Genomic DNA, 15086 nt, shown 5'->3' with positions numbered 1-15086 from the left:
TTATTATAGTTGGCTGTATTTTCTGGCAAAAGGCACAGAGCCAACTTCAAAACAATAAATGTTATCCTCTCAACAAACCCACATTTAATTATTTTTGGGAATTTACAATCTTTTATTATACAATAGAAAGCTATTAATTCCTTTTCATATAAGAAGCATGCCAAGCAAGAGAATGTACTAAATACTGCTGAAACACAGATGACTAAACACTTGTATTTAACAAGTGCCCAAAAAAATCTTTTCTCTTTCCCATTACAGAGAAGAATTTGACCAAGCTTTATTTGTCATACACATTTTCATCTTAAAATAAAACATAAAACCCAAAAAGAACTTCAATACTGCTGAAACACAGATGACTAAACACTTGTATTTAACAAGTGCCCAAAAAAATCTTTTCTCTTTCCCATTACAGAGAAGAATTTGACCAAGCTTTATTTGTCATACACATTTTCATCTTAAAATAAAAAACAAAACCGAAAAAAGAACTTCAGAACCTGAAGAAATCCAAGATGTTCCTGAATATTTTGTTTCTTCTCTGTTATAAATGATTCAAAGTGCATCACAGCCCTGGTGTAAGCCTTGGAACGAAAGGAGGCTACAGCCAGTGTATCCTGGGGAATGAGGTCTAGAAAACGTGTCACATTTTGATATTCTCCATAGTCCTCACTTGATGCTGTTGAAAACAAGACATATTAAAGAGTTTGTCAATTGAGGCTTCATTTATAAGAATTACCTTATGAGAAAACGTGTCACATTTTGATATTCTCCATAGTCCTCACTTGATGCTATTGAAAAAAAGACATATTAAAAGAGTTTGTCAATTGAGGTTTCATTTATAAGAATTACCTTATCCATCAAAATGCAATTAACTCATTTAACAATTTAGTGAGATAACTGTACTAATTAAAGAACATGGTTTTCTCTTCTGTCAACAATAATTCATTTAAAACAATTCTGGTGAACTTTCTGCATCTTGCAAGACAGCACAGAATATTATATATGTAATATTATATACATAATATAATATACTCAGTTAAACAGAATGTTTAGAAAACTATCAAAAATTTACATTTCATCGTTCAAGTTTTAAATCTGTATTTCTTGCAACAGGCATTCAGAACAATCCATTTGGGGTAGAAGGGGTGGAAATCATAATATAACATTAAGAAATCAAAAAAGAGATTACATATTATACTAATACAGCATTTGTAAATGGTCACAATGCGAAGCTGCAAACATAAATAAAATAGTGTGAACAATGTTAATGCCATTTTAAATAAAATAAGCATCCCTCACTTTTTAGATCACTTCTGTCTTTGCTAGACTTTCCAGCATTTTTCTCAGCAATGAGTGTTTGAAACTTGTGTCTTGCCCACTGAGTGAGATGATCCAGCATGGAGAAGACTGTCTGTGTGCTCAGCTGGCTCAGATCAGACGCGCTGTCCTCAAGCCTCCTGCTGCACTGGTCATCGTGCTTCAGAACAGCCATGATCTCCATGTACACCTACACAAAGGCAAAAGGCACAAGTGTCATAGCTGCAGCAAAACAGCAAGAAACAGCAATTAACACAAAACTCAATCTAAAATACTAGATATTTTAAGTGTATATTTTAATCATTTGGAGATTATTTTCAAGATCTTGTCTCACAATCTCAAAAGGAAGGAATGGCAAACCAAGCAGCAGCTGTTGCTTGTTGTTGTCAAGGGATTCCATATAGGGAGAAAGTCTTGAGGTTTCAAGACACAACAAATGCTACTGCATCTCTTCTACAAATACAATACTTCAAGATTTGGTAAGAATAAAGTTATCTACTGGTTACAAGATTATAGATCTACTTTTTTGCTTCTGTTTAAATAAATGCCCTTAAAAAATATGTTACTGTTTGTTTTAGTCCATAAAATATGACTTAACATAAATAACAGATGCTTATTGTGGATGTACTCGCTCACATAGGAAAAATCATCGCCTCTACACACGCCTGTACACACCCACAATATTTAAACACAAATATTTTAGCTGTGAAATTTCAAATTAATGGAATGTAAGTTATACTTTTCAGTATCTTCTGATTCCTTTGTTTCACCCAGGACATGTTTACAAAGAGTCCTTGCAAACTTGCATCTCTCTGTACATACATGTGCTGCTCCCAGTAAAAATGGCAGCACTTGGGCACATGCACTGACAGCTCAAGCAAACAAGGAAAGCAGGGTGACTTCTCTCCCACCCCTGCTTTGCTGCAACACATCTATGAATCCTGCTCCCCATGAATCTGGCATCTGAATAGTTTATCCATTATAATTGTATACAAAGGAGAGAAAAAATGATGAGTCTGAATTCTTGGAATTATACAAGTTCAATTTACTGGCTGTTTTTGAGGCACTTCCTCTTTGTACCACTCCAGCTGTTGATATTACTGCAGTAACATTAACTATGTAATATCTCATCCCAGGCCAAACTGATGGAAATCCACAGAAAAGCAGTTCCAACACCAACTTGTATGAGTATATTCAAAACCCCGTCCAAAAATTATTATTTCTATTATTAATACACAAAAAGGAGTTTAATTCCTGAACAATTTATTCATGTAGGCCTACAGAGCTGAGCAGCTCTCACGAAGAACAGCTTCTGACCATTTCTGTGAAAAACACTACCACCTTACACATCTCACCTCTTGTTGATCTTCTTGACTGCATCCCAACAAAACATAGACAAGGATGTGTGGAAGCAGATAAATTGTCACTTTATAGTCATTTTTCATCATAATACTGCAGCAGTCAAAAACTTTTCTGGCAAGATCATGTCGCACCTATAGAAAAATATTATTTCCAGGAAAAGCATCATTACAAAAGTGCAAATACATGAACAAGCAATAGATTTCCTTTTGTAGATGAACACAAATTCTAGCCCATCAAATAATTTTAAGATACCTGTCTCCAAAAGAAGGTTAATCAGACTTAAATCTGCAACAGGAATACCAGAAATGGCAGCTATTATTACATGTAGCAACTGCTGACAGCCCAAAGACAGGTAAGCACTGCTTACATTTCCACTTCTCCATGTGATTCACACCATTGTGAACTTGCACTGGCCATAGAAAAAACCTTAAGGCTGAGAGTCTGCCACTACACTCAGCCTCTCTTCTGCCCTTAAAAGCCTGCAGAAAGTGGGATATTATGAAGACATTCAATTCTACCCTGTCTGAAAGAGGACAGTGTAATTACTGCGCTGTTGTAATTCAATTCACTTCTTCCAGTGGCTGATTTGGAAGTGACATTTTCTGTGGGTCACTTAGATATTGGAAAGGGAAAAGAAAAAGAAGATACAAGTACTTTTTATGTGCTGGGATGGTGGAGCTATAGGGAAATCTTCCAAAACTGAGAAGGTAAATCCAGAAGCATTTCAGACACTTTTCACAAGCATTTGTCAGTGCCCCCAGTTTCACATGAGTGTCAGGACAAAGACAAGTTTCCTTGAGTTTCAGCTTCGACACCGCCTGTGAAGCCTCACAGGAACCAGTGCTGGGGAAGGGGGAGTGCAGTACCCTGCTGTAGAAGCAGCAAAGTCTTGTAAGAGGCCTGTAGTCAGCAGACATATTCTCCCATCCACCCCTGACCTGCAGAACCTGAAATGAGGCTCAAGAACTGTCTTGCAAAGAGCCTAACAGAAAGATTTATTTTCTTACCTTTGTTATAAGATAACCTGCCCAAGTTGCTGACCATTCTGCAAAATTATCACCTAATTTGCTTAAGTAAATTGGCTTCTTCACCTTAGACCAGTTTACAGCCTTCTGATAACTCTTGTACCTGTAATTTTGAAATATCCATTTAATAAAACTAACTTTCCACTTAATACAGCAAACAATAGCATATTGTTAGTTATGAAATTCCTTCACTAGAACAATATTAAGTACTGTCTTCTGAATCTTTTAAAGCAGAATTAAAACCCCCACTTTCAGTAGTCAATATTTTTTTATTCTAGAGCTTCCTAAAATTAAATATGAAATAAAAATTCTCATAACTTGTTACGTTTTTTTAAGTATATTTTAAAGTGCTATTCATAATCAGTTTTAAGAAATGGAGTTTGATTACTATTTAAATACTATGTTCTTGACAGGAAAAACCCAGAGCATACATGAAAGCCGAGAAAGGCCAAAAAGTCTGTTTTCTAAAACAGTAAAGCTTATCACAGGTGAGCATGACTGTCTTCATGAGAAAATAGAAGGGAAACATTGATTATTTCAAGTTAAGACACCAACATAATTTGAAGTTTCATTTTATTGAAGTGATGATAAAAATAATGTGAAAAAGAAGTCAAATTAAAACTCAGTGAGCTCACCAACATAATTTGAAGTTTCATTTTATTGAAGTGATGATAATAATGTGAAAAAAAAAAGTCAAATTAAAACTCAGTGAGCTTCTCCTACTTTTACAGAAGGTAGGAGCAATAGGATGCTAGTAGATTTGAGTAGAGGGGAAAGAAAAACAAAAGCTTCAAAACATCATCTCAGTCAATGCCCTAAGGACAAATGGGCAGACATGGGCAAAGTATGAGCTCCAAGTTTTGCTTGTTTGATTTAGAGAGAATTATATTCAAGTAAGTAATAATTCAGATTTTAGTAGAAAGACCTTATTTCAATTTTGTATATATACATACCACTCTTCCCAGAAGAGTGAGAGTCACAAAACCCTACATGGTTAATACTAGCCTGGAGACCAAACAGATGTGTTATGAAAAGCCATTCCTTTAGCTGTCATATACCGTGTGTTTAAGTGAGGTTCCAAGATCTCCTGCACATGCTCAGGAAACCTCCTCCAAAGCCTGGAGCCAGGGCAGTCAGTGTTTGTCTCTCTACAGTCATAGATGGACAATAACTCCTGAAAAATCATGATTGCATCACCAAGTTAGCACTGAGAATTTTCATGACCACAGTAAAAAACCCTCTGCATATGACCAAAACCCCATGTATACAATATGATCTTTCCAACCTGAACAAGTAATGAGAGAGAAGTTATGAAATGCCTAATTCAGAAATCATAACTGCAAAATCTAACACTGTTAATCCCCTCTTACTGGGCAAGTTTTAATTTCACCTACTGATTCCCCAGATTCTCCAGTTGGTGTTTGGACCAAATTATCTTGTATTCTTCACATCTGCCAATAAACCAGGACTAGAATTTAGTCTGATTCCTCCTTGTGCAGGAAGTGCACAATCTTGTGCATATGCTAAAAATATTCTTATCCTGCTTACTACATCGGGCCACCTATTTTCTCCTGGACTAAAGAACTATCCTGAAGTTTTCACAAAGATATTAAACATCAAAACCAGCAAGAACAAAAAAGCAACCAAAAACCCCCATTTGCTAACTAAAACCAGCACAAGAGACTAGAGCCTGAAAATAAGGGTAGGCTCCCTTGCAGTTGTTTCTTAAGAGGGTAAGCAGAAACCATCTTAGGAATACTGCTTTTAATTTCTGCCTGTGCAACATGAACTAATTCTAAGCCACTCTAAGGATTACTCCATAATCCTTGTGTATGGACTGCTAGTTATCTCTAAAACATCAGATGTCTCCTAAAATATTGTGACATAAAAGCAAACCCATCTATCTTATTTGAGAACTACCCAGAATACTAAGTGTACTTTCTAATTTAAACCTGTTACAGGATGAAGTTTCAAATACTTAAAAATGAAAAATTGTATTGCATAGTTCTAAGTTCAATGTTACAGAAAATAATTGTGAAATAAAAGTAGGATCTAACTACACAGCTTACCTGAATTGCATACGCTGCAGAATCCTGAGCACGAACATTGTCAGCATAAGCAAGGAAAGCTCTGGTCAGTTCCATTAACAATCCATAGGCAAAATTTGGATCTTCCACTCCAGCCTTAATCACAAACAGAATGCCAGTTTTACTAAAACAGAGCAATAGCTGTATCTGTAAATAACCACTTGGAAGCGTAACTCTAAACTGTTTTAGATGAGACAGCAAGTCCAGATTTTCAAAGGGTCTAGAGATAAGAGGTTCCCTCCTCCCAAGGACTTTTAGAAGACCCCTAATACTAAATAAAACACTACTGCAATGCTTCTTACAACAAATGTGAAGTGTTTTCCTTGAGTTTCACTTGTTGAAAAATCGAGCCTGCCGGGATCTATGGCTCCCAGTTCACCTAAACACTCTCCACAGAGCAGCCGTGCTTGGGAATTTGCATCCTGGCAGCCGATGAGAAGCACTGTTACCAGCTGGGAGATGACTGGCTCCACGGTTTCACTGTCTGTGACATACTTGATCAACTTTTCCTAGGAAGATGAATAATAAAGATGAGTTATTCTTCAACCATATTTTAAATAATCTCAAAAATCTTCAACTTCTGATTTCCTTTAGCCATGAGTTCAGGTTGTAACTACAGTCCAATTCCACTAATCTGCTTCTCACCCTAGGAAGGACTAAACAAATGTGTGAGGGATTTGGGCCTCATTTAATAATGCTGTCATGGCAACTACTGTATTTCATTATCTAACTTCATTTTCTTTGTCTCACCAAGTACCTCTTTAGTTTTCTACATTATCTTTTTCACTTATCCCTCTTCTTATGTGTTCCAATACTTTCTCCCACTTTCTCTCATGCAACTGTTGTAATACCTTCTGGGTTTGCTGCCATTTCTATTCTTATTATTTGCCATTTCTTGGACATTTCTTCACTTTCAAGTCTTACAAAGCCCAGGGTTTCAAGTCCTTTGATCAATGTCCATCATTTTAATTGGGTGTCCTTTCTTTTTTTGCTTTGGCCCAGCTTTTATTCCTCAGTTTCACATTTAGTCCAAATACAGAAAAAAATCAAAATATTTGTCATTGTTATGCTTAATGAAAACTGAAACCACAGCCAACATAACAGAGCAAATAGTTCCACAAGCTGTGGAACTAATTAAGTTTGATTTGCCTCAATTATTCTGCTAGACCTCTAACTCAGCAAGACATAGCAGGATTTTGCTGACCTGAGCTGCAAGAATTACTGGTTGGCCAGGAGCACACACAATGATTGTTTGTTCTTTTAGCTGTTTATATCTGGCTAAAGAGCGCCCCACAATCTTATAACTACTAAGGGTACAGATTTATTACTTTTTCTAATGGGTCACATACACCCTTTGGGCTAATAACCACACAGAACTGTAAAGCAATGTCTTCAGCTTGTACCTAGCTATAAAATGCTTTTGAATATGATCAATGGATTCAAAATTTTGAGGGTGGAAGACAAAGAAGGAAGAGAAAAAAAAAAGAAGGTCCAAGGTAGTACAAGCACATCTTAATTCTTTCATATATTACACACACACACACACACACGCTTGCTTTTATGTATGAGGCTTCTGATACAAAAGCCATACATGCCCTAAACAGATAATAGGCCACATAATAAACTGCTGAAATAGACTTCTTGGATACATCTTTCCTCAGAGTTGAAAAAAAAAAAAGTACACTAGCCTTGCTAAATCAGCATCACAAAGATTTGAAGGATTTGCAAGTCCACCTACACAGAGGTGTCATGAAAGAGAATCCATTTTCCCCATTATATGAGGAAACAGCTTAACAAACTGAGAATAACCCAGTTCAAGTGAACACCCTGTAACAACAAGGACTTTTAGACTTTTGGTCCAGATGCCAATTTGATTTATTTTTAGTTGTACTGAAGGAGGTTTTCATACCTGGTTTCTATACAATGTTTCTTTCAGGCTGGTAAGTGCATGAATCCGAACATCCACATTCTCGTGCTGAATAGCTCTCATAGACAGCTGCAGGGCTGTCTGCAAGTCTGTGCTTTTGGAGGATTCCTGAGCATAACATAAGAAGTTCAAGTTAAGTATAACAGGAATATGACTGAAAGTGTAACAGGAATATGGCTGAACAGGATCTCAAAGAACACAAGCAAGAATACATGGAAAAAACTGCCTTTTTGCTTACATTCTCACCTACATCTATATACCGTTGTCTTCTTGACTATTTAAAAAATGTTTTACTCCAAAAGGTGCTATATTTTGCTTTTGGGTAAATATAATGATGGTGTAAATAAAAATTATAAAATCAGAAGAAAATGCTTTGCTTCAAGTCGGTCTAAAATCAAATTAATTTCTATTTTTTTTGCATCACTCCCACAAAATAATTGCTAATTCCCATCTATTACCTAATCATTCTGAGGACAAGCAAATGAAATGGACCATAGAGTACTCCTAAGAAGAGACAAATTTTGCTCCCTGCAAAGACAATATGGCCATAGCTAAAATTGTTGACTTCTCATCCTAAAATCTGTCACAAAACAGAAGAAAAGTCAGGGTTCAGGAGATACTACAGAAAAAAGAATGCTGAACATGAGTATATTTCAAGAATCAGAACATGCTTCAAACTATGCCTGTGATACACAAAACCTATTTGCAGATAAATATATTTCCACTTAACAATACACTTTACATGCTTTCCTCAGTTGTCATGAATTCATGTTATGCAATAAAGTCAAGCAAATAAATAAAAGAAGTTGTACCTTTCTGTATTCCTGAAGGACAACCTGAACTTCTTTTAGTTCAGGAAGGTCAGGTAGAAAATATATTTCATGTAGAAAGTCTCGTACTGCATCCCTAATAGTTACCAAAAATATTGCAAAGAATAGAGCAAACATTAGGTGAATCCTAAAAAACCCATCCAAATAAAGCAATGAGGAAATCTCTTTCAATATTGCTACTATGGCCTTCTACAAGAGCCTTATTATTCCTGTTACTACCTTTTATTGTGAAAACTGTTGCTAAGATACAATGCAAGAAAAATGAAAACCCATCAAAATAATCAAGGTATTAAGTACCAACATTCCTAAAAAAACCCCTTTTTAAGCTACAAAATGTAAGATGAAAAAGAATTGTGACTCACCCTTATCTTCAAAAAGATTAAGTCATGAGAATTAATGTATTTTGTATTAAACTTTTATTTTCACTTGGTGTGACCATTTGAATGGAATGTATGAAAACTTACTCAACATAATAGTCTGTGCACTTCATAATTATACCTCTAATTATTGAAGAAAACAAAGACCTCATTTCCTCTCCATTTTCAATTCTGTACACTTCTCTTTAGCTTAGAGCAAATGTTAGCAATTGTCATTATTCTGCAGAGGGAATTAATTTTCCATATCAGCACAATAAACACACTGAAGAAAACCTGGGAGGCTTCAGTGTCTGAATGGATTGTAACTTGGCCACAGCACCATATATATTTATAAGGACAACATAAAAACCCCTTTTCAGATGAGACTTGCTACATTTCAAGACCTCAACACAGCCTAGAGAAGGGGCAATTTTATAGAACAATAGCTATTAGCAGAAAAACAAGTTTCCTTGTCTCAGTGCTGGATGACTTGAATATAGGGCTATCCCCATTCCTGTTGCAGGATTTAAACCATATTACTGAAAATATTTTGTGCATTACCTGTTCTCCACTATGAGGAAGTGGAATATTGCTGTGGTTTCCTTGGGTTGGATATGTATGAGGGGCAGTAACACTACTATCACATGGCTGAGCAAGGAGCCAAGGTAGGAATGGTCCAGACTTCGAACAAAGCAATCCCAGGCTCTAAACAAGAAAAGGCAACAAAACAATATAATTGATGATTCTTCTTTTTAGGAAACATTAGAGGTGAGTCATGAGAAACACTTTAAGCTATTTCAGCACTGTGGGTTTAGATTCCTGTCCAGAACAAAACCACACAGTACATTAAAGGACAGGAATAGCAGGGATGTCACTGTTTGGGTACACCATCAGTTCACCTGCAACACAGTTCTGGGAAGTCATCCTTGTATCTCAGAGCTGTTCTCAGCGTGGTCATCATCTTCACTCTGACAGAACTGACGTGTTTGGGACCCATGAGCGTCATTAAAGACCTCAGGCTGTTTAAAGCCTAGACAGATGAAAGTCACTTTAGTGCATTAGATACTCAGGAAAACAAGTAGGGGTTATATTTTCTATTAAAATCAGGCTACCCTTGCTTAAGAAATCATACTCTAAGACATCAAAATTAGTTTGATGTTTTAATAAAGAATTTGGGTTCATTAAAAAAAGGGGGTGAATCTCTAATGACTAGATTGTAACAAGACCCTACATTATCTAGGCTGCTGACAGGGAAGAACTGTGGACACCAAGGAATTAATGATTACAGACGTCTATTATAAGACATGATTCACTGTATATCCCGAGCTGAAAAGAGGAGGCTTAGGAAATACAGAGGAAATTAACAAACTTGCATTTAAAAGAAAAATCAAACCAAGAAAACCCCAACAGCACTGACATACAACTGCTCACAGAAGTGACTGGCAAGCATCAGGGAACAGGTGATAGCTCAGTTGTCAATGAAAGATAGAAGAGAAATACTGGATGCAGGGCATATTTCAGTCACAGTAACACTACACCAAACAGGGTAGTAAAATGTCCAGCATGACAGATCAGTAACACAGGAATAAACTTGAGCTTGAGAAAAGGTCATGCAAGGAGAAACTCACTAAGAACAAAAAACAGAAGAAAAGATGGAAACAATAGCAGGTGCAGCAATACAAACGCTATACAAATTAAGAAATTCAGAAAACATAAAGGGGGCTATGAAAATGAGAACATTTTAACAAGAATATCTGAAAATAAAAAAAAAAAAACAGAGAAAATGCAGTCTGTCAACACAAAGGTTATGTACATTCTAGCACTGAAAACTTCCTGCAGAAATCATCTGCACTCCCTCTGTGAGGAGACTAAAAGGCCAGTCTTGTGGTTAGATGGACTGCTTCAGTAGAATTTTCAGTTTGTCTCAAGCTGTGAGCTCTAATTTCTCTAAATGCACACTACTGTAAAGCCTCAAGGAGCTGTTTTGTGAGAACCAAAACTAATCTCTTGGATTTCCATCTTTTTTCTTTACCTTTACCCTTGGTGTCCTTATATAACCCCACACAGTAATTCCAGTTTTCTCCCATATTTCCTCATCCTCCCACTGGTGTTTGTTTCACACACTGAAAATCATACACTTGCATTTCTCCCCTATAATTCCTGGTTGATTGACTCATTGCATACACCAAGTCTGACTGAAATATGTAATACACCATCTGACCATTAAAGAAATCAAGAACTTTTGAGCTTACACCGAAGTCCTACACCCAGTGAGACCATCAGTTTTAAAGAATCATTTTGGGACCCTAGTATCTTTGAGACTCCCATGATAGTTGTATGATCACACAAGTAAATCTGGAATATTACAATAGTCCTTGCTTATTTTTGTTTTCATATTCAAAATTAAGTTTACACACCATTTTTTTATCCTCAATGCCAACACTGGAACTCAGTAACTGCATGTTAAAAAAAGCCAAGATACCAAGCAATTTAGGTTGCAGATAATCAGCCTGTGGAGAGGAAAAAAAAAGTTAAAACCCCAAATAATCTTACAATTCACACAACCCAAAGCCTAAGAAATTAAAAAGCAGGTATGAAATGCTAATTGTGAAATACATATGACAAGAATCCCAAATACATAGCTACTTAAGAAATACCAGTGTTATTGACAGACATCCCTATTAGGCTGTGGGTCTTGCTGTTTTGTAGGATGTTAGGATTTACATGTGTGTTGTTGGTTTGTTCAGGCACTTTTTGCTTTTATTTGGTTTTATGCATACTTGGTATGGATCTCTCTGTTGAAGAAACACTTAATAGGAAATGTCAGCCTTTCTTCCACTTTTTCCCTGACCTAAGTGATGTTCAGAGAATGGCAAATTGTCTTCACTCTTGCAATGGCCAAAAAGAAATCATTGAAAAAACTGAGCATGAATATTTGGATGTCCTTACCATTTGTTCTGGTGAGGTTATTTCCCTAGGTCCCTGGTAGGGATCATCCTGAGAGGCAAATGAAGCCAATATGGACAAACCATTGAAGACCTGCTGGTAGTGCTCCCCGATCCGCAGCAGTAACTCGTTATGCAGGCCCTGGTAGTCCTGTCTCAGCAAGCTGCCCAGCTCTATCTCAGTCTCATTCTACAGTCAAACACAAAGCCTTCATTTCATCACAATGTTATTAGCACACTGACAGACAGGAGGCAATGGGCTCTGCTTGGTTTGTTATAGAAGTCAAAGCTTTCAAACAGTTCAATGTTAGACAAACCAAGCTTTTAGAATTTGCGAAGTTCATAATACATCTTAGAAACATTCCTCAGAGCCAATGGAAGTGATTATAAACAATAAGAACAAAATTTCTGCCTATGCAATTTCCCAAGCTCTGCTTTGCAATATCTTAATTTAAATAAAGCAGAAAGCTCACTATGCATCAACTGTTGCTCCTAATCTGCAGGTGGAACAGAGCAAATGCCAATTTACCTTGAGGTAATGCAGTGCCCGCTCCAGCTCATCCTTGGTGCAGGAACAGACCAAATGAGAGAAGATGTATTTGAAGTTATTGATTAAAATCTCTCTTCGGCTCACATTCAATTGCTTTGCTATGGTTCTGATAAGTGTGGAGGCTGCAGGACTGGCCTTGGCTGCAAGGTCAGGAAGCAAAACTTGCAGGGTCCGCTGGTAAATGAAGAACTACAGTTAATGGAAAAAACAAACAAACAAACCCTCCAAAACCTCAGGGTTAGGCTAAGTTCCATTTGTCAGTACCACAACACATGTGTCTGGTCATAATTATGACCACAGGTATGACAACAGAAAAACTTTAATAAGATGCATATACCTAGTAAAAATGCAGATAAAACTAATTACTTCAGGAGCTGCTTCATCTAATCATACTAAGAAACTTGTAAACAAAAAGTGAGCTAGCATTTTTTGTGTCAATCCACATTCTCCACAAAAGGAAATCTTAGAAAAACCCCCAAAGAAGCCAAAAAGCCAACATGCCCACACACAACAGTCACCCAGCCTCTGATTCAGCTAGAACACTGCTGACTTAACAGTTGGGCACTTCCCATCTACCAAGAAGCAAAACACAAGTATGATTCTGAAGCTACTTAGGATTCCAGTAAAATAGATATCTAACCAGATCAAAAAGATCTGTATCCACAGAATGGTAGCTTTCTTCTTTGGAAATGAGAAAGCTGAAACCAATAAAAAATCACACCTTACAAAGGATGCCTCCAAGTGCACTAAATCATTAATATAGATATACTTCATGAGCATTCTAAACTTTAGCTCCTTACCCACCATACTTGAATTGGCACTGTAGCCATCCCTCCAACTCCTTGATAAAACTGCTCCTCTGCATTTGCGCTCTCACTTGCAGCATTCCCAAGAGAAATTGTGGATTAAAATTGAAATTCCCAAGCACAAACACAAAATAGCAAAAGGACTGACCAACTTACTGAGAGAAAGCGATTTAGATCTGGAAAATCAAATACACTGGCAATCTCAGATAACATGTCCAGAGCCATTTCTCTCTGGTGAGCAGCTGTTTCTTTCTGCAGCTCATTGCCCTGGCATGAGGCACTCAACACCACCATCTGGTTAGAGTGCAGGGATTCCACTAGAAACTAAGCAGGAAGAAATAGGTATTTAGTATTATTTTCCCCTTGTTCACTCCCTAAAGATAAACACAAAAGTTTCCCTGGTCTTTCTATGCATCATTTTTCTCTCTCATTTGTTGCACACAGATCTATGATTATTATTTTGCAACAGAACCGGATTATCATCCACTTAATAATTACATTCAATTTTGCAAACCTGGATTCAAACATTGCATTACTAAAAAAATATTAAAAGTTAGAAAAGTCTGCATTTGACAATTTTCTTTTTAAACAGAACTTGTTGTGGTTAGGTAATGGATATAACAAAAAAACTAAATCAATCATGGCAGAATTATGCCTTTGCAAAGCTGACTTCAATTCCAATTTTAAACCATAGTGTCTTGCAGCAATAGTACTACAGAATGCAAGAGCCTCTATTTTAGAATGAAGGGAATAAAACAGAGAAGCAACACTACTGAGGGGAGATCACAACAAAACTGAAGATTTCCCATTCATTCCTGAAGGTTGGTAGGGTCTTTTCCTTAAAATAATTTCTTTCTTGTCCTGAGATTTCACCTTGAGCAATACTGCTATTTTGACCTCGAATTCCACTTTCAAAATATACACAAAGAACCCAAATACATGCACTTTTTAAACCACACAACTCTTTTTACCTGACAGATTGGCTTCTTGTACTGGCTGAAAAAAGCCTGCAGTTTTAGGGCCTTGGCTGCTGCCAGGGCCCGGATTTCTGTGTACGCTGCTCCGGCCACCGAAGGTGACTTGGACAACAAACAGTGCAACAAATGCAAGAGGGCAAATGGTACCAATTCTCCTTTGGATGCCCTTACAAATAAGCAGAAGAAGAAGGATTAAAAAGTAAAACTGAATTGTTGCATTAATACAATGACATAAGAACATGCAATTGCCATCATGCAAAACAAGCCATGCTTGTATTTGCATGGCTTATCTGTACTTCCTGTGACAGGGCAGAAGAAAAAATGAATGTTCCACGGGAATCAACAGCTCTGTACAGTTGCAATGGACTCAGGGAAAGGATGACTTCACAACAAGTAACTTAATCTTACACTTAAAGAAAGGACACTTGGTATCACAAACTGACACAAGTTGGCAATTTTCAAGATACTATCAAAAATACCTTCCAATATCTCCTGTTGTGAGAATTAAGGTGTCTTTAAGCTCATTATTTCTTGACATTTTGGCATTTGTGTAGGCTTCTTTCATCCTTGAAACAAACAGCTGGTACATAGGAAAACAAAAATACATAAATGTTAGTGTTTGACACTAGTGAAACAAAAACCATAGTAAGTTAGACAAAACCCAAAAATAAACATGAATTTACCTCTTTTATGAATCCTTCTTCAGAGTCTAAGGATTCTAGTATGTTCTTTATGCAGTTACTGAAAGCCACTCTTACATCTTTGTCTGGATCTTCCATTAGATTTAATAAAGACCCAACAAGAGTCTTCACACTGGACTCATCAGTATTAAAATCCAAGTGTTTGCAAAGATGAGGTATATTTTCTATAAATGCTGGATGGCATGGTTGGAGGAGGAAAGGAAAAC

General features: G+C 36.8%; 1 protein-coding gene across 1 annotated transcript in view; it reads right to left on the bottom strand.

The window, feature by feature from the left end:
* The window catches only part of ATR (ATR serine/threonine kinase), a 39779-nt gene that overhangs the window by 15850 nt on the left and 8843 nt on the right, over nucleotides 1-15086 (bottom strand). Inside the window, exons 11-28 of the mRNA XM_041414376.1 lie at nucleotides 14863-15053; nucleotides 14659-14759; nucleotides 14174-14345; nucleotides 13359-13526; nucleotides 12376-12570; nucleotides 11851-12036; nucleotides 11319-11411; nucleotides 9801-9931; nucleotides 9463-9606; nucleotides 8528-8621; nucleotides 7698-7823; nucleotides 6091-6297; nucleotides 5771-5884; nucleotides 4760-4875; nucleotides 3684-3804; nucleotides 2670-2807; nucleotides 1297-1504; nucleotides 495-673 (exon numbers count right to left, since the gene is read on the bottom strand). Coding sequence (XP_041270310.1) covers nucleotides 495-673; nucleotides 1297-1504; nucleotides 2670-2807; nucleotides 3684-3804; nucleotides 4760-4875; nucleotides 5771-5884; nucleotides 6091-6297; nucleotides 7698-7823; nucleotides 8528-8621; nucleotides 9463-9606; nucleotides 9801-9931; nucleotides 11319-11411; nucleotides 11851-12036; nucleotides 12376-12570; nucleotides 13359-13526; nucleotides 14174-14345; nucleotides 14659-14759; nucleotides 14863-15053 — 2684 coding nt within the window. The remainder of the gene's footprint in view (nucleotides 1-494; nucleotides 674-1296; nucleotides 1505-2669; nucleotides 2808-3683; nucleotides 3805-4759; nucleotides 4876-5770; nucleotides 5885-6090; nucleotides 6298-7697; nucleotides 7824-8527; nucleotides 8622-9462; nucleotides 9607-9800; nucleotides 9932-11318; nucleotides 11412-11850; nucleotides 12037-12375; nucleotides 12571-13358; nucleotides 13527-14173; nucleotides 14346-14658; nucleotides 14760-14862; nucleotides 15054-15086) is intronic.

This window comes from Onychostruthus taczanowskii, unplaced genomic scaffold (genome assembly GCF_017590055.1).
Source record: "Onychostruthus taczanowskii isolate IOZ18803 unplaced genomic scaffold, ASM1759005v1 scaffold45, whole genome shotgun sequence".
Lineage (NCBI taxonomy): Eukaryota > Metazoa > Chordata > Aves > Passeriformes > Passeridae > Onychostruthus > Onychostruthus taczanowskii.
Note: the sequence above shows the minus strand (reverse complement) of the source record. Positions and strands in the feature narration are given on the sequence as shown.